We start from the raw sequence: 23,219 nt of genomic DNA on the forward strand, positions 1-23,219 counted from the left end.
CTTTGAAACAAGTTGTAACATCCACTGTTTCCTGGGCTCAAGAAAGCTTTTATATGTCTAATCTTCCAACTGGGCATCAAGTCAAATATGTATCAAAAAGGTCTCTGTTCACGGAAAAAAAGTAACTGACATCCCTTATGAAATTTACACAAAGAAACCAATGAAGGCTTTAAGCAGGGGTGATCAATTTTTATTGTCTTTCATTAAAATGCCATAATCCTATTTAATGTTTAAAAATGTTCTACACATGAACACTGTTGACTTTCCAAAACAAGGCAAACATGTAGCACTATGATTGATTTCTCAGCAGTGGAAGAAGAGATTAACACTTATACAAGTTTCAACACATGCAAGTTTTATGAGACTCATGAAATATTTAGGAAAGAAATATAATTAAATACAAATAGCCATGACTAAATAGATGACAAGCTATTTGCCTGAAAACTTATTTTAGCATCAAGTGAAGCAGTAAAAAGGTGAGAAGGTAACTTGTAAAATGCTTAAGACACTCGTTTTATCTGTAAGATGTACTCGTTCTTCAAATTATTAAAACTGAGTGAAGTTATCATATTTCATTGTTGTTTTGTTTTGTTTTGTTTTTGAGATGGAGTTTCGCTCTTGTTGCCCAGGCTGGAGTGAAATGGCGCGATCTCGGTTCACCACAACCTCCACCTCCCAGGTTCAAGTGATTCTCCTGCCTCAGCCTCCTGAGTAGCTGAGATTACAGGCTTGTGCCACAACACCTGGCTAATTTTGTATTTTTAGTAGAGATAGGGTTTCTCCATGTTGGTCAGGCTAGTCTCAAACTCCTGACTTCAGGTGATCCGCCCACCTCGACCTCCCAAAGTGCTGGGATTATAGGCATGAGCCACCGCGCTCAGCCAAGTTATCATATTTCTGCTGAATGAGCACAAGCATAGAGAATATAAGTTTGTCATCAGGACTTTTCCACTGTTTGATAATAAACAAATTATTTCTACATTTGATTCTTTCGACATATTTGGTTGTGCTAACTTAAAAGTAAAAAAATACACACATACACATACACACACACACACACATATATTAAAATACACATACTTTTGTATGCAGTAAAAAATATAGTAAAAAGTATATAATTTTAAATATATACAAATATATATACACACATATATACTTTTACATATATGAATAACTGCCTTTTATATTAAATTTTGTTATGTATATTTAAGACATATGACATGGTATTATGACATACATATATAGAATACAATGGCGTTTAATAAAAGTAAAGATCATAGGATGATTTAATTATATATTACATTTTTAACAAATACTAAAACTAATAATTCTGTGACTGACGAATATACGTGAGAATTTCTGTTGAGGTATAAGGCATGGCTAAATGTCTATTTTGGAGTGAAAACAATGGAAGTTGGGTGAACCAATAGAGCCCATTTCCTCTAATGATAGAAGAGTACCTCACAACCTTTAGTTTTCAAGCTCTTCTACTTGTGCTTCTCACACATGTGCAAAGAGAAACTTGGCCAAGGGTAAATGTACATTGCCAAAGATCAGAAGGCAATGACATGTCTATTTGTTTTTCTAGTCATTAATTATTTACACAGTGCACATGAATAAAGAAAGCTATTATTATTATTATTTATTATTATTTTTTTTTGAGATGGACTTTCGCTTTTGTTGCCCAGGCTGGAGTGCAATGGCCTGATCTCGGCTCACGGCAACTTCACCTCCCGGGTCCAAGTGATTCTCCTGCCTCAGTCTCCCAAGTAGCTGTCATTACAGGCATGTGCCACCAATCCTGGCTCATTTTGTAGTTTTAGTAGAGACAGGGTTTCTCCATGTTGGTCACACTGGTCTCGAACTCCCAACCTCAGGTGATCCGCCTGCCTCAGCCTCCCAAAGTGCTGGGATTACAGGCGTGAGCCACCATGCCAGGCCAGAAAGGTATTATTTTTAACAAGAATATAAATAACAAAAGTATAGCAGCTTAAACAGAAATCAGAGAAAATAATGTAATTATGCTCAATCTAAAAATGTGTATCATTTGTATAAATATATAAAGTCTTCTATGACCATGCTTAGTTAAGTTAAAGTTTCTAGAAAAACAAAAAGAGCTGGTATTAGCATTGTTTTTTTCCTAAATGCCCTACAGGACAAATTTTTCCCTTTTCAAGAAAACAATTTCAACTGACCTCTTTTTCATATAATTATGTCTAGATTCCCTTTAACAAAATTTGTGTTCTGTATTGTAATAAAAAGTTACATAAATGCTACAATTAAACACATTTTTAGGTTAGAATTTGGGGCCGTTTTACAAATAATATATATAATATATACGTTACAGAATTATTTATTTTTTTTTTTTGAGACGGAGTCTTGCTCTGTCCCCCAGTCTGGAGTGCAGTGGTGTGATCTCAGCTCACTGCAAGCTCCGCCTCCCGGGTTCACGCCATTCTCCCGCCTCAGCCTCCCGAATAGCTGCGACTACAGGCACCTGCCACCATGGCCAGCTAATTTTTTTTTTTTTTTTTTTTTTTTGAGACGGAGTGTTGCTCTGTCACCCAGGCTGGAGCGCAGTGGCACGATCTCAGCTCACTGCAAGCTCCGCCTCCCAGGTTCACGCCATTCTCCTGCCTCAGCCTCCCAAGCAGCTGGGACTACAGGTGCCCACCACCACGCCCGGCTAATTTTTTTGTATTTTTAGTAGAGACGGGGTTTCACCGTGTTCACCAGGATGGTCTTGATCTCCTGACCTCGTGATCTGCCTGCCTCGGCCTCCCAAAGTGCTGGGATTACAGGCATGCGCCACCGCGCCCGGCCATATTATAGAAGTTTTAAATTATAAACTTTATGAATATACAGACATGTTGAGATTCTGTTCAAGTATGGAGAGTTTCTGACTACAAAATTATAATCAAGAGCCCAAAAATGTAAGTCAGAGCCAATTATTTTAATGGGGATTTCCTAATACCATCGGCATGATCTAAATGATGAAAAAGACTCTAGCAACATTCTCATCATTTAGATGAAAAGGGTGATGTTTAATTTAGTTCAAAATAGTACTCATTTACTAAATGCATAATGCTATAAAAAGGTCTTAATAAGTAAGGCCTGAAAGGAAACAAACTAAATGCCTACTAGAGAAATACGTTTTTCCTCCCTCCTCAGGTAAGAAGGTCTTTCTTTTACCTACCGTCTTGTGCTGAATTAATGACTGCTACTAGGCTGTAAGGTCCATCTCCTTTGTTGTTGAAGGCCTTGACTTTAACTTGAAATGCAGTGGAAGGGCTCATGGTTTCATCTTTATGGACATATCGGCCAGTATCAGGATTAGTAACTGTGACTTTTTTCCATTCTTCTCCATCAAATGGCTTAAATGCCACTATGTAACCAAAATTGTTGCCATAGTGGTATTCTCTTGACAATGGCTAGATAGAAATTAAAAGATTGAGTAGGTTTTAGTAATACAGGTAACAGGGAGGAAATGCTATGGGGATAATGACACACACGGAGGCGTGCTCTTTGTACAAACATACACAGTTCATACATTAGTGCTGGTTCCAAATGTCAGAGGAAAAACATGCTTAAACATAGGATGATCTTATTTACCAAATCATAGCCTCGCTACTCCTAGAACACCTCAGGGGCCTCCCACTCCGGGCCTTTTTCCTTTCAGTTTCTTTTGCCTAGAATGTGCTCCTAGATGTTATGTGACTCCTCCCACCCCCTCACTTTCCCGAGGTAAAATCACCTCGACGTTTTCTCTGACCACAGGTTCTGCCACTGCAAGACTCCAACACAATGCTCCATATCCCGCACCCTACCTATTGTTTTTCTTTAACCCTAACAAAGTCTATACAATTTACTTATTTATCTACTTTATTGTCTCTCTCAACTACTAGAATACACGTTTTATGAAGGCAGCGTTTTTGTCAGTTTTGTTTTCCTCTTTATCCCTAGCACCTAGAACAGGGCTTCAAGTAATACGTATTAAAGGGATGAGCGAATGAATTTCATTAGAATTGAAAGGCAATGGTAAGAGAGTTATATAAGACTCTAGCCTAGAATATCTACCTTGTGATCGAAAAGAAACTGGTAAGAGGAATAAAAGTAGGTGACAAGGAGGAAGGGACAATATTGCACTCATTTGTAGGGGGATGGCTTTGGGTTTCTATCTCCAATTCTAAAGCAAGTGCTTGGTTTTTCATCATTTTCTCAAGGTTTCTTATCACTCATGTCAACTGCCTTATAAAGAAGTCTATGTCAGCCCTAATCACCTATTATTAATAAAAACTGACTTACAGCTACTTCTAGTGAGTACTTGTCAGTTAGCCTTTTTTGGCAATTTAGGTAAATGTGCACATTGTATATTTACTTTTTTTTTTTTTTTTACCAGAAAATCAAATTTAAGATGTCTTGAGGCAAAACCTTGAAGTAAATATAACACTATTGCTTGGACATACTTATATTAAATAGGAAGATATAGAAATGTGTAAAGGTCAAATGGTAGAAGCTGTATGTGGTTGCACAATATATTAATAGGTATGTGATTTTAGATTATTAGATAGTATAGCCTAACACTTCTACAATAGTTTAAACATTTTTCTTATTGACAGTTCTCTACTTAGTTTTTGGAATTTAGAGTATAACAGAATCAGCTATGAAAATTTCAAAAATAACAACTCTCGGGCTCTATCTCCAGAAACTTGAATTTGAATCTTTGGAGGAGACTTTCCAATACTGAATTTTTTTATAAGGCCCATCTTATTCTGTAGCAGATATCCACAGAATTTATAAAAATCAAGCCATAAGAGAAAGAGCGAAATGTTCTAATTTTTATAATATTTGCATTTTTTGGACATTTCATTGGCAGTAAAACTTAGAAATAAATATTTTAAGATTCAGATTAGCACATTTTTTTTTGCTAAATCTTGCTTTAAAATGTGATTTAAATGCTAAGTATAGAAAATGACTACAAAGCACACGGTGAGTCAAGTTTTGCTAAACATTCACTTATTAAATAAATCCATTTGACCGATGCAAAGAATAAAACCTGTCATTTTTTCCACAGTCTTCAAAATCCTTTGGAGCCTAAATTGTGCTCTTTGACTATCTGCAGTGATTCAACACTAAGTGTATTTAATGAATAAATGAATCTGTATAAACCATGTTATCTGGATAAATGCCAGATGTCTAAGTCAGACAGTTTTGTCAGACAACTTTTCCCACCCTTCCCAATATCTTTCCTATTTCAAAAATCCAGCCAAGATGTATTGTTTTCTAGAGATTGTAGTCTCTGATACAGAACTCTTTGACTCATGAAACTGTAATAAAATGCTTTGGATACCTCAGTAACTAGTCCCATGGGTGACTTCTAAGACTGACCTATCATGCTAGATTACACCAGTGATCAAAGTAAGCTTCAAGTGAGGAGGCAGTCTCCAATTTAAAAATGGGTTTTGATACAAAGTTTGTAAATGGGATCTTTGGAATTTAGAATGTCCAGAGACAATGTTTAAAATTACAATTAGATTACCAGACTACAATGATCAAAGTATCTCTGGAATCAGACAGCTGAATGTTTAATCACCTAGGCTAACAGATCTCTTGGCATCCAGGATTCATTCTTTCATAGGAGCTACACACTAAGCCACAGTAAGCCAGATAAAATCTGATTTGCATTTAAGAAAAAAAATAGTAATATATTCTTGCTTGTACAGTAGGCATTCACTTTCATCTCAATTTATTTCAGGAAACAAAATGGGGTGGAAGTTAAATATAGATACAGCAACCTATAATATGTGCAACTCATCAATACTTACTGCCCATGTTATGGTCAGCTCTCTGTTTCTTCCACCTCCACCTCCTACATCTGAAGGAGCCACATTTGGTGCTGAAACAAACAAACAAATATATGCATAACAACAACAAAAAGAGGGCCTGCATTTTTTTCCTGGTGTTAGAATTCTTATTCACCACAGAAACCACAAATGTTTTTCTTTTACTAGGAAAAACATACTGGACAAATGATCCACTCAATTATAATAACAATGGCTCACAGTAGCTGTAATAATCAGTTTTTCTGCCAAGATAAAAATTGATTTGGTGCCATAGGAAGTGTGCCCATTTCCCTCAGCAAAGGATAGTGAAGCAAATTTGCTTCCCCATCTTTTTCTTCTTTCTGTCCTTTCAGTTAGTATGATTTTGAAAGATTACCTAGACTGTTGGAAAAAGATTTTGCCACTTTTACTTTTGAAGCCTATGAACTTCTAACAACTTAATGTTGTGTTAGTTTCATGCTTCATTCTTCAAATAAATGTTAAGAAACCATGCATTTGTATTGGATAATATTTCCCCAAATATCTAGAAATATTAGAAATCTAATATCGTCTCTTATGCTCTCACTTTCAATTCCCCATTTTTTCTGAAACTGCGCCGTCAGTGACTCCAAAGTACTCTCTCCCCCGTTCTCTTATATCATCTTGTAGTATCAGTTTCCCTGCTAGAAAGACCCTTTGTAGTCTCTGATCTTAAAAATCTTTCTGTCATACTGCTTTCTTCTTAATCCTCAAGCCATCACATTCTTTTCTGCCACTGTACTGCATGCAAGAACTGATATATGGCTATTTTTTTTTGTACTTCACTCCATAATCACTTTTTAACAACCCACAATATATCCAATATAGGAGTTAAGAAGAAATCACTGAGGCAGAAAGTAAGGGTATGGGAGTCCTTGGTAAGGCTTTGCTTTTTAATGAAAAGCAGCCCCAAATCATTTTCTAAGAAAGAGAAGCCTGTAAAGTCGAGCTGCAGACATAAACAAGCAAGCTGGGAGCTTGAACGGGTGAATGCCAGCAGGAACTATAGACTACACATGTTCAAGATGGCGGCTCCATCTTCCCTTTTCTTTCTCAGCCACATGTACAGTAAGAAGCAGACAAGATGTCACTGATCAACTGGAAAGCCTATTTGCATAATAAGATTAGGGTACAGTGACCAGCCTTCCCCATGCACTATGTAAACATCATACCTGATCAAATCAATCTGTGAGCCCTATGTAAATCAGATACCACCTCCTCAAACCTGACTATAAAATCCAGCGCATTCAACGCCAGCCAGTCTTTTCTGCTGGGGACCCCTCTCCCTCTACAGAAAGAGAGCTGTTTCTCTTTCACTTCTCTTCTGCCTATTAAACCTCCACTCCTAAACTCCTTGTGTGTGTCCATGTCCTAAGTTTTCCTGGTGTGAGATGATGAATCCCAGGGTATATACCCCAGACAACATAGCCATTTCATATTGGGGACCTCATCCAGGATACCAGCGTACAACATTAATTGAAACGATGATTAGAGGAGCAGACTCCAACTCTGTCCTTTCATTCCGAGGCTATTGGCCTCCATTTAAGAACCAAATCGAACCAAATACTGGACCCCCTTCAGCCATAAAAAAATCAGCGTGGCTGCCAGCCATATAAGACTTGGGGGACAGGCTTACTGGGGAGAACATGGAGAACCCATGGGTTGCTTGGCATATTGGCCATGTTTGAACCAGCTTCCTTTCATGGAGTACTTAGCTGTCATGTGGGGCTGGAAGAAGTCCTGGAGCAACTGAGGATTTCTGGCTGGGGCTACCCCTGGTGTTATCCAAAGGCTACTGGACTGACCCCAGCCTCTGTCCCCCCGATGGGCTATCGGCCACAAGATCTCCAACTTTCCTATCATAATTTATTTATTTCCTGTTGGCAACTGTCATAGCTCTTATCCTCTCTGTGTATGCAATGTGTGGGAAGATTTACGGTTCAGGGAAGGAATCCTGTTTGGCAAGATCAGAGAATGTCATAGTAAATGGGCATATAGCTCAAGGGAAGGTGTTTTTGTGATGTTCTAGGAACAGAGGGTACCCCCAGTGAGCATCTCTCCCTGCCCTTGTTCTAGAGAGCACATGGCATTTCCAGGTCTCTCTCTCTGCCCTTGATCTGGAGAGCACATGGCATGTCAAGGTCACTCTGCCCTTGGTCTGGAGAGCACATGGCATCTCAAAGTCAGCAGCACCACCTAGTGGAATAGGAATCCTCTCCTTTACCCAAGCACTCTAGCTTCCCAATTCTCTCCCCTTTTTATTCCTCTCTACTAGAAACCAGGCTTTATACTGTTTCTGTGAATAGGAAAACTCTGCCTTCAGCAATTAGGAGTAAAATGTCCTCCAAAACCAAATTTTAGTCTTAATACTGTCCTTCCTTCAGGAAAATGGCCATTTGGTCCCTACATTCTTTTAAGATACCTATTCTGCCTCCAATTAGAATGGCACTTAATTAGTAAGGGGATTTTAAGTCAGAAGTTAACTGGAACGATTCTCTAAGGGTAAACACTTTAGCATGGGCCGTAATAGCAGGATATAGAGCTCAAACCAGCATGCTTCCTCCATTAAGGAGGCGAGTGCAACAGTTGCCCAAATGCAACTGTTACATAGTCTTTCCCAAGATCCATTTTTCAGAGCGCCCCAAAGGCCAGACAAGTCTAGGCAGAGGACTAGAGTTGCATGGGTGAGGGTGACTAAAACCCACCACTTAGTTCCTCTGGTTCCATGGCTGGGGAAGCCACACCTGCAACCATGGGCAGCACATTTAACAAGGTGCCGGGATGCCAGGAACCATGGAGAGAAAACAACAGGGGGACACCCCCACTGTCTTTCTCCCACCCTGGATCACATCAAAAGGAAGGAGACTAAAGGGATGCCTTTTTTTCCTTCTCTTTATCATCTAAGGCCTGTACTCCTCTGGAGTGCATTCTGAAGCACAGGGACTCCTTTGATCCTGAGACTTTGAAGAAAAAATGGCTCATTTTCTTTTGCACAAGGGCATGGCCTTCTTACTAGACCTTTGCAAGTGTAGCAATCATATCAGGCAGGCCCAAAGGGAATGATTCCCTAAGACTAGAAAAGCAACTTCCAGAGGAGCCATCTGAGAATCCCCGTTATTTGGGGTCACCTCAAGTTCCCATCTCATTACAGAATCTTAGGCAAATAAAGGAAGATTTAGGCCAATTTTCTGACGATCCTGACACGTATATAGAACCCTTCCAAAATTTAACTCAAGTGTTTCACCACACATGGAGAGATGTTTTGCTGCTCTTAAGCCAAATCCTAACCATGGTGTAAAAGCAGGCAGTTCTGCAGGCAGCAGAAAATTCTGGAGATGAACATGTCTCCTGTGGTAGATTAAAAAGGAAAAAGGAGATAAGGAAGGCAAAGAAATAATGGAAACACCATTCCCAATAGGAAGGGAATCAGTTCCTCTAAAAAAAAAAAATCCTAATTGGAACACCAGTGATGCCACAGATGGATGGAAAAGGAAACACCATTTAATGTACATATTGGAGGGCCTATGAAGAGCTAGGGCAAAATATATTAATTACTCTATGCTTTCCAAGATAGACCAAAACCAGAGGAGAATCCTGCAGCCTTTATGGAAAGACTGATAGGCACTCATAAAACATACCTTTATCCCCTGAATCAGTCGAGGACAGCTCATCCTAAGGGACAAGTTTATTAAAAAGGCACCTCCCAATATTAGAAGGAAAATACAGAAGGAGGCTATAGCACCAGATAGCATCTTGGAGAACCTCCTAAGGGTGACCACTTTGGTGTTTTATAATAGGGACCAGGAGGAGGAGATCCAGGAGAAAGAGAGGAAGCAAAAGAGAAGGACAGAGGCACTAATAGCTGCTCTGAAGACACACAAAGCCCAGGATCCCTGATGTACATCTGCTAGTTTCTATAGGTGCAGCAAGTCAGGGCACTTTAAGAAAGAGTGCCCAGGCAGCAAGAAAAAACCACCTTAACCTTGTCTAGCCTGTGGAAGGAACCATTGGAAGTCGGACTGCCCCCAGAGATGAAGGTCACCGGGTTCCAAACCAGTCTTACAGATGGTCCAACAGGATTGATGGGTCCCGGAGCTCCAGTGGCTCAAACCAACATACAGCACAGGAGCCCTGGGTGATTCTGGAAATTGACGGAAGGTAGATCTCCCTGTGAACACTAGAGCCAGTCTCTCTCTCTCTTCTCCTCTCTAATCCAGGCCTCCCCTCTTTCCGTAGCATGACCAGGCATCACAGGGCATCTCAGGAAAAAGTCTAATTCAATATTTTTCACAACCCCTTAGGTTGCAGATGGGGAAACCTATTATTTACACATGCTTTTTTAATCATGCCAAAAAGTTCCACTCCATTATTAGGTAGAGATATTTTACTTGCATGCAGACCAGCATCCTTATAGCCCCAGGACAAACTCTTTGTCACCCCCTGGTAGAAGCTAATATCAATCCAGAAGTGTGGGCAACTCAAGGAACGATAAGTTGAGCTGTAACTGCTAGGCCAGTCCAGATCCATCTTAAGGATCCCACTTCTTTTCCTAACCAGAAACAATACCCACTGAAGCCAGAGGCTAGGAAAGGGCTAGAAGCCATTATTAATAACCTGAAGATGCAGGGCCTCTTCAAAACCTGAAGCAGCCCATTCAACACCCCAATGTTAGGAGCACATAAAATTCAATGGGGAATGAAGACTACTTCAGGACTTCCATCTCATTGAGGCCATAGTCACAGCCTTTCCATAGGAAGGGCCTTCAATCTGTATGTATCAGAAAGGAAGGAAATGACCCTGGGAGTTTTAACACAGGTCTGTGGACCAGCTCAACAGCCAGTGGGTTATCTGAGTAAGGAACTTAATTTGGTGGTTAAAGGATGGCCAGCATATCCCTGATCCATTGCTGCAGTGGCCCTACTGGTCCCAGAAGCCTCCAAATTAACCCTGGGAAATGACATGACTATTTATACCCCATATAATGTGGTGGGATTACTGTCCTCTAAGGAAAGCCTTTGGTTAACAGACAGCAGGCTCCTTAAATATCAAGCACTACTATCAGAGGGTTCCACCATCCAGTTAAAAACTTGTTTTTGCTTAAGCCCAGTCACCTTTCTCCCCAAGGGAACTGGAGGACCTGAATATGACTGTGAACAAGTTGTGGTACAGACCTATGCAGCCAAGGAAGATCTCAGGGAAACTCCCCTAGAAAATCCAGATTGGACCCTCTTCATGGACAGAGGCTCCTTTACAGAGCAAGGAGTACAGAAGGCAGGATATGCAGTAGTCACTCTGAATGTTATTGAAAGTGTGTCTCTCACTCCAGGCATAAGTGCTCAACCAGCTGAACTGATAGCTCTTACAAGAGCACTTGAGTTAAGCAAGGTAAAGGTAGCTAACATTTACACTGACTCCAAGTATGCTTTTTTAGTTCTCCATGCTCATGCTACCGTTTGGTGCAAAGAAAGTTATAAAGGAAAGAGATTTTATATAAGAAGGGATCTTGTATGAGAAATACTTGTCCTAAAGAAAACAGCTAGTTGTTTAAAAGAGAGATGTTTAGGACAAGTCAGAAGGTTTAAGCATGTCATAGATGGTTCATGGAAGTCATGAAAGGATTAGAAGGATGGTAAATACATGTCCTAAAAAGAATAGTTGGTTGTTTAAAAAGGATGTTTAGGACAAGCCAGAAAGTTTAAGCATGTCATAGATAGTTGGTGGAAGCTGTGAAGGAATTAATTGCAGGAAAGATTTAGCTAGGGTTAACACTAAAATTACACTAGCCACCCAATAACATATTTCTCCCAATCATATTGCAAGTTATAAAAGATGACCTAGACCAGAAATTATCCCCTAATGGCAAAGCAAGGGGGGAATATATGTTTTTCTCAAAGAAAAAAAAATGTTGCTTTTATATCAACACTTCTGGTAAAGTACAGCAACATTTGGTAGAAGCAAACTAGTATTTCATTTCATCAAAATGACTGACAGGTAACAAACCCTACTGTTATGATTGTGGCCTATAGTACCTCCACTAAAAGTGGCAATCTTAATACTCATATTCGAACTAACATTCATCTCTTCTCATTTAGAAACAATCAAACTCCAAATGGTGCTGCAGACAGAACCATACATGGACATGCCTTTCTTCCAAGGACCCTTAGATTGACCCCAGGAGGAGCCATAGCTGCTGTTCCCCACACAATGCCCCTTTATAGGAGGAAGTTGCCAGAAAGAGTCATCATTCAAATGACCACTAACAGCAATTAGGGTTACCACTCCAGAGGGGGGAACGATATAGAAGTTAAGAAATCACTTAGGCAGAAAGTAACTGAATGAGAGTCCTTGGTAAGGCTTTGCTTTTTATTGAAAGGCAGCCACAAATCATTTTCTAACAAAGAGCAGCCTGTAAAGTTGAGCTGCAGACATAAACAAGCAAGCTGGGAGCTTGCATGGGTGAATGCTGGCAGGAAGTAAGGACTAGACATGTTCAAGATGGTCCATCTTCTCTTCCCTTTGTCAGCCAAGTGTACAGTGAGAAGCGGGGGAGGTGGCACCAGTCAACTGGAAAGCCCATTTGCATGCTAACATTAGAGTGGGACAACCAACCTTCCCCATGCATTATGTGAATGTCATACTTGATCAAACCAATCTGTGAGCCCTATGTAAATCAAGCACTGCCTCCTCAGACCTGACTATAAAATTCGGCACATTCACTGACAGCCAGTCTTTTCCACTGAGGGACCCCTCTCTCTCTATAGAGAAAACTGTTTCTCTTTCACTTCTCTTCTGCCTATTAAACCTCTGCTGCTAAACTCGTGTGAGTCCATGTCCTAAATTTTCCTGGTGCAAGATGACAAACCCCAGGGTATATACTACAGGTGATATAGCTGCTTCATATCCATTTCTTTAAATAACTGAAATTTCTCTTTAAAAACACACAAAACTGCTTTGAACTGCCAAGTCCAATGGCCTCTTCATTGATTCTCTCCAAGTTTTTCTCTCTCCTTGAAACTCCTTCAGGTAAGCACTGTACCTTATTGAATTTGTATGCTTAGCACCTAACTGGCCTTGTACAGATGAATAAAGTATTCATTGTTTGTTCCTGCAATCTGGGCACCACCCAGCTACCCAGCCATCTGGATGAAGTCCATGTTTCTATAGAGGACATACCTTTTCCCATGCAAATGCTTTGACTCAGTCTGACGTACCATCCTCAAATCTGTTAACATTTCAAAGAGATGAAATATTAGTCCCCAAATGCCCTCCCATTTTGGAATAGCCACATCTTCCTTAGAGTGCTGAAAGCAAGGTATCGTTTTACTGAATTGTAGCTCCTAATAATTATGATTCAAAGATACCTACATGAAAACTTCTGATATTAGCTATGTAAATTCTTTGGTGAAGTATGTACATTAATTGCACAGAAACAAATAAAACTATATGCAGAACTATATGGTGGATCACACCTGCTTAGGGGACACAGAGAAGACATCCAGACTTTTCCCACCAGTACCCAGCCCCTGAGCTAATACCACCTCCAGCATGGCCACACGCAGTCTGCAGCAGGGGTCCTCTGCTCCCGCCCCCCAGCTGTGTTGCCTCTGCCACTGTGGTGAACACCTGCAGGGAGGCAGACACCCCAGCACTTGTTAGCACTCTGCTACAGCTGCTACACCTTAGCCCTCCCTTCCAGTGCAGTGGATTCCAAACCTTGAGGAGCCAGAGGACAAAGTCAGGGCCCAATACGAGTCCCCCAGAGTTATAGCATGCAGTCCAGGAATTGGGAGGTGAATGTTGGCCCCATAAAATCTTGCAGAAGCTAATCGACTGAATCTACCTTATACCACAATCAAACCCTCAAGGTCATCAAATAGGATAAAAGAGAAAAAAAATCAAAGGTCATCAATTTCAAAGCTTAAAGGTAGATAAGCCCACAAAGATGAAAAAGAATCCTCTGAGAAGGCTTAAAATTGAAAAAGCCAGAGTGCCTTGTTTCCTCCAAATGATGGAATCACCTCTCCAGCAAAGGTTTTGAACTGGGCTCAGATGGCTGGATTCACAGAAATAGAATTCAGAATATCCACAGGAATGAAGATTACTGAGCTACAGCAGTATACTGTAACCCAAGGTAAGGAAGCTAAAAATAATTATAAAACAATGAAGGAACTGACAGAAAAAATAGACAGTTTAGAAAACAATGTAACCAACCTGATAGAGCTAAAAGACACACTACAAGAATTTCATAATGCAATCACAAGTATCAACAGCAGAATAGACCAAGCAGAGGAAATAATCTCAGAACTTGAAGACTGGCTTTACTGAAATAAGACAGTCAGACAAGAATAGAGAAAAAAGAATAAAAAGGAATGAAAAAAATTCAAAAAATATGTGACTGAATCTGCAACTCATTGGTGTCCCTGGAAAAGAAGATGGGAAGAATGGAACTAACTTGGAAACCATATTTCAGGATATCATCCAGGAGAACTTCCCCAACCTAACTAGCGAGGCCAATATTCAAACTCAGAAAATGCAGAGAACCACAGTAAGGTACTTCACAAGAAGATCATCCCCAAGACACATAATCATCATATTTTTAAAGATTGAAATGAAAGAAAAAATGCTAAAGATAGCTAGAGAGAAAGGTCAGATCAACTACAAAGGAAGCCAATCAGACTAAAAATGGACCTTTCAGCAGAAGCCCTACAAGCCAGAAGAGATTTGGGGCCAATATTCAACATTCTTACAGAAAAGAAATTCCAAACCAGAATTCTATATCTAGCCAAACTAAGCTTCATAAGCCAAGGAGAAATAAGATCCTTTTCAGATAAGCAAACACTGAAGGAATTTATTACCACCAGACCTGCCTTACAAGAGCTCCTGAAGGAATCACTAAATATGGAAAGGAAAGACCATCACCAGACACCACAAAAACACACTGAATTACACAGACCAGTGACACTATAAAGCAACCACATAAACAAGTCTGCAAAATAACCAGCTAACGTCATAATGACAGTGTAAAATCCACACATATCAACAGTGACCTTAAATGTGAATGACTAAATGCCCCAATTAAAACACATAAAGTGGCAAGCTGGATAAAGAACCAAGACCCATTGGTATGTTGTCTTCAAGAGATCCATCTCACATGCAATGACACTCATAGCCTCAAAATAAAGGGATGAAGAAAAATCCACCAAGCAAATGGAAAACAGTAAAAAGTAGGGTTTGCAATCCTAGTTTCTGACAAAACAGACTTTAAACCAATAAAGATCAAAAAAGTCAAAGAAGGGAATTACATAATGGTAAAGGGTTCAATTCAACAAGAAAATCTAACTGTACTAAATATGTATACACCCAAGACAGGAGCACCCAGATTCATAAAGCAAATTCTTAGAGAGCTTTAAAGAGACTCAGACTCCCACATAATAATGAGTCTTTAACACCTCACTGACAGTATTAGATCATCAAGATGGAAAATTAACAAAGATAATCAGGACCTGAACTCAGCATTGGATCAAATGGACCTGATAGATACCCACAGAACTCTCCACCCCAAAATAACAGAATATATACTCTTCTCATTGCCACATGGCACATGCTCAAGAATTGAGCACATAATTGGAAACGAAACACTCCTCAGAAAATGTAAAAGAAATGAAATAATAAGAAACAATCTCTTGGACCACAGCAAAATCAAATTAGAAATCAAGAATGAAATTCACTCAACACCATACAATCACATGAAAATTGAATAACTGCTCCTGAAAGACATTTGGGTAAATAATAAAATTAAAGCAGAAATCAAGAAGATATTTGAAACTAATGAAAACAAAGATACAACATACCAGAATCTCTGGGACACAGCTAATGCAGTGTTAAGAGGAAAATTCATAGCACTAAATGCCCAATCAAAAAGTTAGAAAGATCTCAAGTTAAAAACCTAAAATCACAACTAAAAAAACTAGAGAACAAAGAGCAAACAAATCCTAAAGCTAGCAGAAGACAAGAAGTAACCAAAGTCACAGCTCAACTGAAGAAGTTTGAGACACAAAATTTCATTCAAAAGATTAACAAATCTAGGAGCTGGTGCTTTGGAAAAAAAAATAAAATAGACTGCTAACTAGACTAATGAAGAAAAGAGAGAGGATTCAAATAAACACAATCAGAAATGACAAGGAGGGATATTACCACTTACCCCACGGAAATATAAGAAACCACCAGAGGATATTATGAACACGTCTATACACGTAAACTAGAAAATCTTGAAGAAGTGGATAAATTCCTGGATACATACACTCTCCCAAGACTAAACAAGGAAGAAATTGAATCCCTGAACAGACCAATAATGAGCTCTAAAATTGAGTTAGTAATAAATAGCCAACTAACCAAAAAAAAAAAGCCCAGGACCAGATGGTTTCACAGCTGAATTCTACCAAATGTACAAAGAAGAGCTGGTACCATTCCTGCTCTAAACTTGAGTTAGTAATAAATAGCCAACTAACCAAAAAAAAAAAAGCCCAGGACCAGATGGTTTCACAGCTGAATTCTACCAAATGTACAAAGAAGAGCTGGTACCATTCCTGATGAAACTATTCCAAAAAATTGAGGAGGAGGGACTCCACCTTAACTCATTCTATGAGACTAGCATCATCCTGATACCAAAACCAGGCAGAAATACAACAAAAAAGAAACCTTCAGGCCAATATCCTTGATGAACATCAAAGAAAAAATCCTCAAGAAAAATAACTGGCAAACCAAATCCAGGAGCACATCAAAAAGCTCATCCATGGCAATCAAGTAGACTTTATCTCTGGGAAGCAAGGCTTGTTTAACATATGCAAATCAGTAAATGTGATTCATCACATAAACAGAATTAAAGACAAAAACCACATGATTAAATCAATAGATACAGAAAAGGCTTTTGATAAAATTCAACACCCTGTCATGTAAAAACTGTCAATATACTAGGTATTGAAGGAACATACCTCAAAATAATAGCAGCTATCTGTGACAGACCCGGAGCCAACATCATACTGAATGGGCAAAAGCTGGAATCATTCACCTTGAAAACTGGCACAAGACCAGGATACCATCTCTCACTTCTCCTGGTCAACACAGTATTGGAAGTCCTAGCCAGGGCAATCAGGCAAGAGAAATAAAGGACATATACATAGGAAGAGAGGATGTCAAGCCATATCAGTTTGCAGATGACATGATCCTATATGCAGAAAACCCATGGCCAGGTGCAGCGGCTCATGCCTGTAATCCCAGCACTTTGGGAGTCCGAGGCAGGTGGATCACAAGGTCAGGAGATCGAGACCACGCTGGCTAACATGGTGAAACCCCATCTCTACTAAAAATACAAAAAATTAGCCGAGCGTGGTGGTAGGCACCTGTGGTCCCAGCTACTCAGGAGGCTGAGGCAGGAGAATGGCATGAAACCGGGAGGCAGAGGTTGCAGTGAGTGGAGATTGCGCCACTGCACTCCAGCCTGGGCAACAGAGCGAGACTCCATCTCAAAAAAAAAAAAAAAAAAAAAAAAAAAAAAAAAAAGGAACCCTATAGTCTCAGCCCAAAAGCTTCTTAAGCTGATAAACAACTTCAGCAAAGTCTCAAGATACAAAATCAATGTGGGAAAATCTCTAGCATTCCTATACACCAACAACAGTCATGCCAAGAACCAAATGAGGAATGCAATCCAATTTATAATTTCCACAAAAAGAATAAAATACCTAGGAATGCAGACAACTAGGGAGATGAATATCTCTACAAGGAGAACTACAAATCACTGCTCAAACAAATCAGAGATGATACAAACAAATGGAAAAACATTCCATGCTCGTGGATAGAAAGCATCAATATCATAAAAATGGCCATACTGCCCAAAGCAATTTATAGATTCAATGCTATTCCTATTAAATTACCATTGAGATTCTTCACAGAACTAGAAAAGACTCTTTTAAAATTCACATGGAACCAGAAAAAAAAAAAAAAGAGCCCAAATAGCCAAAGCAAACCCTAAGTAAAAAGGACAAAGCTGGAGGCATCACACTGCCTGACTTTATTCTACAGGGCTACGGTAATCGAAAAAAACATGGTACTGGTACACAAAAACAGACACATAGACCAATGAAACAGAATAGAGAACCCAGAAATAAGGTCACACACTTACAGCTATCTGATTTTTGAAAAAGCTGACAAAAACAAGAAATGGGGATAGGACACCGTATTCAATAAATGGTGTTGGGATAACTGGCAAGCCATATGCAGAAGATTGAAATTGGACCCCTTCCTTACACCATATATGAAAATGAACTCAAGATGAATTGAAGACATAAATGTAAAATCTCAAACTATAAGTTGTCCTGGAGGACAACTTAGGCAATACCAGTCAGGACATAGGAATGGGCAAAGATTTCAGAAGATAGGAATGGGCAAAGATTTCATGATGAAGATGCCAAAAGCAATTGTAACAATAGCAAAAATTGGCAAATTAGATATAATTAAACTAAAGAGCTTCTGCACAGCAAAGGAAACTACAACAGAGACAACAGCCAACCTAGAGAATGGGAAAAAATTTTTGCAAACTATGCATCTGACAAAAGTCTAATTAATATCCAGCAGCTATAAAGAATTTAAATTTACAAGAAAAAACAACCCCATTAAAAAGTGGGCAAAGGTTATGAATAGACACTTTTCAAAAGAAGACACACATATGGCCAACAATCATATGAAAAAAGCTCCACATAATGATCATTAGAGAAAGGCAAATCAAAACCATAATCAGATACTATCTCACATTAGTCAGAATGGATATTATTAAAAAGTCAAAAAATAACAGATGCTGGCAAAGTTGTGGAGAAAAAGGGAACACTTATACACTATTGTGGAAGACAGTGTGTCAGTTCCTGAAAGACCTGAAAACATAAATACCATTCGACCTAGCAATCCAATTACTGAGTATATACCCAAAAGAATACAAATTGCTCTATTCTAAAGACCCATGCATTAGTATTCATTGCAGCACTATTCACAATAGCAATGACATGGAATCAGCCTAAATGCCCATCAGTGATAGACTACATAAAGAAAATGTGGTACATATACACCATGGAATACTATGCAGCCATAAAAAAGAACAAGACCATGTACTTTGCAGGGACATGGACGGAGCAGGAAGTCATTATCCTTAGCAAATTAGTGCAAGAACAGAAAACCAAATACTGCATGCTCTCACTTGTAAGTGGAGGCTAAATGATGAGAACACCTGGACACATAAAAGGGAACAACACATACTGGGGCGTATTGAAGAGTAGAGGGTGGAAGTTGGGAGAGAATCAGGAAAAACAACTAATGGGTACTATGCTTAATACCTAGTTAACAAAATAATCTGTACAACTAACCCCCATGACAGAACTTTACATTATATAATAAACCTGCACATGTACCTCTTAACTTAAAATTTAAAAAAACAAAAAAAATTAAAACTATATGATTATTTTGTTTCCCCACAGAAAAATTATTAATAATATGAAGTTTGAGAGATTTTATTTTACTATTAAACTGTGATCACATGACTGTTAGAAAATGAAACTAACTACACAGGGTTAAAAAATAAATAATTTGTAGCACTTTAGATAGAATATATATTAAGAGCTGGAGTATTAAAATAACTTCTAGGAACTCTTTTACCCCTATAACTCATATTCTGAAGTTAAAACTTTTCATGCTATAGGAAAACAAAAAGTAAGTTGTCCTATAATCAAACAATAAGGGTGTTTAAGTACAAGTATAGTAGTCACAGGCAAATAATTTCAAAAATAACTCTAAAATATTATACTGCAATTTGTTGAATCAAATATTGCCTTCCTTAGGACAAGTATTATTTGTTAAAGCATTTTACTGAAATGTTTTTCATTATAAGCAATATTAGCCTTTTTATTTGGAACAGACCTAAAAATGGAGTATGTTTAAATTAGATTGAATATCTCTTTCCATTTTATCATGTTTCTTTTAAGCACTTTGTAACATATTTTCAAGACTGATTTGCTCTTCAGAGATCATTCACTGAGCTCAGTCCATGGAAAATGGGACATAAACAAAAGCACAGAATAGGCCGGACATGGTAGTTCACATCTGTAATCTAGCACTTTGGGAGGCTGAGGCGGGCGGATCACGAGGTCAGGAGATCGAGACCACCCTGGCTAACACAGTGAAACCCCATCTCTACTAAAAATACAAAAACAAAACTAGCTGGGCGTGGTGGTGAGCGCCTGTAGTCCCAGCTACTTGGAAGGCTGAGGCAGGAGAATGGCGTGAACCTGGGAGGCAGAGCTTGCTGTGAGCCGAGATCGCGCCACTGCACTCCAGCCTGGGCGACAGAGCGAGATGCTGTCTCAAAAAAAGAAAAAAAAAAAAAAAAGCACAGAAGAACAGTAACTGCTTCTCTTAATAAAGTGTTTTTATATCTTACTTGGATTATCGATTTAATTTCTCTCATTTAGCTTTGAATGTTCAATTGTAGCCTTAGCATATTAGAAAAAGTTTTTCACAGGTGGAATTGACACATAACCTACATATTTAACATGAATCTGAGAATAGAGGAGTTAGGTGCTCTATTTGCACTCAGCCTGGCAGAAATGGGGACTTGGCCAAAGCGTGATTTGTTTCAGGGAAGTAAATCACCCTAAGTACAAGGAAGCTTAAGTTTAGGCTCCAGTGCACTTAACAGAAAACAAACTAGACATTCTTTACACAATAAATCATTAAAAAGAATGTAAACTATTATTCAGAAAAATTATTGAATTATTAATCATTTATTAACAACATGTATAATTTTACTGTGAACGGTTAAAAATAGTGAGCTGCTTTAACTTGTCCTTTTGTCTTAATTTCTATTTAATAGTAATTCCCTTATGATGCTTATAAGAGTGCTTCTGTGTTTCAGTCATAGATCTAAAAAATTTTTTTAAAGAAAATCAAGCCAATGCCATGACTATTCTTTCCCATGAAAAGAAATTAATGCTGCCAATTTTCCTTTCAGATCTGAATGCTTAAATAATTTGCATATAAGTATCTCTTTGGGCTTTGATGTTTTATTTAAGAATGTACAAACTGGCTTGTGACAAATCCTAAATTATAAAAATTATAAAGTATGTGAAGATAAGCTCTTGATTGAAAACATATTGACTACTTTAATTCTTGTTAATTATAACTTTAACTTATACAGTCATTTTTACAGATGAAAAGTTAATCATGAATGTAACTTTTTACTTTAACTTGCATCGGAATTTCATGGTGATTTAATACAATTTTTTTAGTAAGAGATTCAACATGGTTATGTAAATAGTGCTCTAGTTTGGAAAACCAAAAGGACTGAAGTCTAACACCTGCATTAATTCTATATTTATACACACATTCTTTTTTATTATTATACTTTAAGCACTGAAGTATATAATTCTGAAGAGCTATCAAAAAAATCAAATGAACTATATAATATTTTAATATTAAAATGAGAATAGTTCTTTGCAACTCTTATGAGCGCTTGCTCTGATAGAGTAGTGGATTGGGCTAACACCCCTAATATAATCCACTATGTTAAAATGATGTTCCCATTGTAGGTTAAAAAGATAGAGGGTCACAGATAGTTATGTCTCATCACATAGAAATTGTAGGTTTGTTTATTGTTATAGGCCTTGTTTTCAAACAAGAAATTTAAATAGGTGAAGCAGAATGAGTTTTTAGTTGCACAATGAAATGATAATCTAAGAATAAGTCAGTTGGGGAAAATGTTTGGATGGGCAGAAAAGAATTCTTTACATTAAAATTATAATTATCCACAGTAAAATTCTTATGAAGAATCCAAACCAATTACAGACTATTTGTTTAAATTAAGTTAAGAAATGAACGCTTTCTTCTTTCATCAGTATATGGACAATAGCATCGAATGTATATGTTAAACTTGTTTTCAATCATCAAAACACAATGTATTTGGCAATAGATTCTTCTAAATTATAATATGCAAATCTATTGTTGCCTTGATCACTCGTTTTTTTTTCATCATCCTCAATTAACTTCCAATAGCCCCAATTATCATCTTACCCTCCTGGTTTCTCCTTTTTATCTTCTACAAATATTTTTGAGTACCAACTATGGACATTGTGTTGTGTGAAGCACTAAAGATAACAATATGAATAAAATCAGATTCCAGTACTGGATATGCTTTTCTCATAGTGTTAAAAAATAAATATGTACAACTAGTTTTAATTCGATGTGTTAAATATAAAAGTTTGCTGAATGAATGATCTCAGCTTAATAATAGACACATCTAGAACTTAGAAGTTATTTTCATATACTACATCTAATTGGATACCCAGATCAGCACTTTGAAGTAGGTTAATGGAGAATTGGCATTATCCCCTCTCTTAATAGGAAAGGCAAATGTGTCCCGAATACACTAATTAACTTGCCCAGATTATACTGCTTACATGGGGAGAAGCTGCCATCTTTAATTCAGGTCTTCAGATGGCTTAAAAATCTATCCTCTTTGCTTCTTTTAAAGATTTATCTATTTAAGTATTAATGACAGCAACTAACATCACATAGTACCTTACCAGCTATAAAATATTTTCTTAGTTCTATTCTTCTCTTTTATCAAATACATGTAAAAAAGAGAAAGAAAAAAGAAAGAATGAGAAAGAATACTAAATGAAAGAACAACAGACCTTCATTAGGCATGAAATCAAGGCTTTATACATAATATGAAAGTGTTGTTCCTGGTTTTATTCTTTTTTCTCTTTCCTTTCTTTGACTGGCTTGATCTGGCTAATAAAGAAAGCTGTTAAAACAAACCTGAATGTACCATTTTAGGATGTGGACTCACCAACTGAACCTGCAGAGCTATTAGCCATGGGGGCATGTCTTACAATGACACATTATTTCAAAGGGTACTTTTGTTATCTCTTTTCTACAGTCAAAATTAAATGGGTTAAAATGAATTACAAATACATCTTCTAATTTTTCATTTGGAAGCATCCATTTTATAATGCACTTGTCTGAATCCAAAGAATGCACCCAAGTGTGCACTGAGATCTTAACATTAAGTAATTGGACAGATAAGGGCATGTGTGGCATTGGATAATGTTATGTCTTTCAATCAGCATAATGAGGCTGGGGACCAACCTTTCCATCAAATGGGAACCAGCCTTTGTCCCACATAGCATATGCTGGCATCTCTTAGAGAGTTGTTATAATGGTACATGACAAGACAAACATCCCTCATTTAGAAAGTATTTTTATTTTCTTATAAAAATGAAAAATGTAAATGTCCAATTTTATGCATATTCAATTTTA

The 23,219-nt window shown here is 38.0% G+C and overlaps 1 protein-coding gene across 3 annotated transcripts in view; it reads right to left on the reverse strand.

The window, feature by feature from the left end:
* CNTN1 (contactin 1) overlaps window positions 1-23,219 on the reverse strand; it is a 381,066-nt gene that overhangs the window by 52,286 nt on the left and 305,561 nt on the right. For all 3 annotated transcript variants that reach the window (XM_031000864.3, XM_063694062.1, XM_019039242.4), the window contains 2 exons: window positions 5,826-5,896; window positions 3,197-3,431 (listed from right to left, as the gene is read on the reverse strand). In XM_031000864.3, the coding sequence (XP_030856724.1) occupies window positions 3,197-3,431; window positions 5,826-5,896 (306 nt within the window). The remainder of the gene's footprint in view (window positions 1-3,196; window positions 3,432-5,825; window positions 5,897-23,219) is intronic.

The sequence above is a fragment of the Gorilla gorilla genome, chromosome 10 (assembly GCF_029281585.2).
Source record: "Gorilla gorilla gorilla isolate KB3781 chromosome 10, NHGRI_mGorGor1-v2.1_pri, whole genome shotgun sequence".
Classification (NCBI taxonomy): domain Eukaryota; kingdom Metazoa; phylum Chordata; class Mammalia; order Primates; family Hominidae; genus Gorilla; species Gorilla gorilla.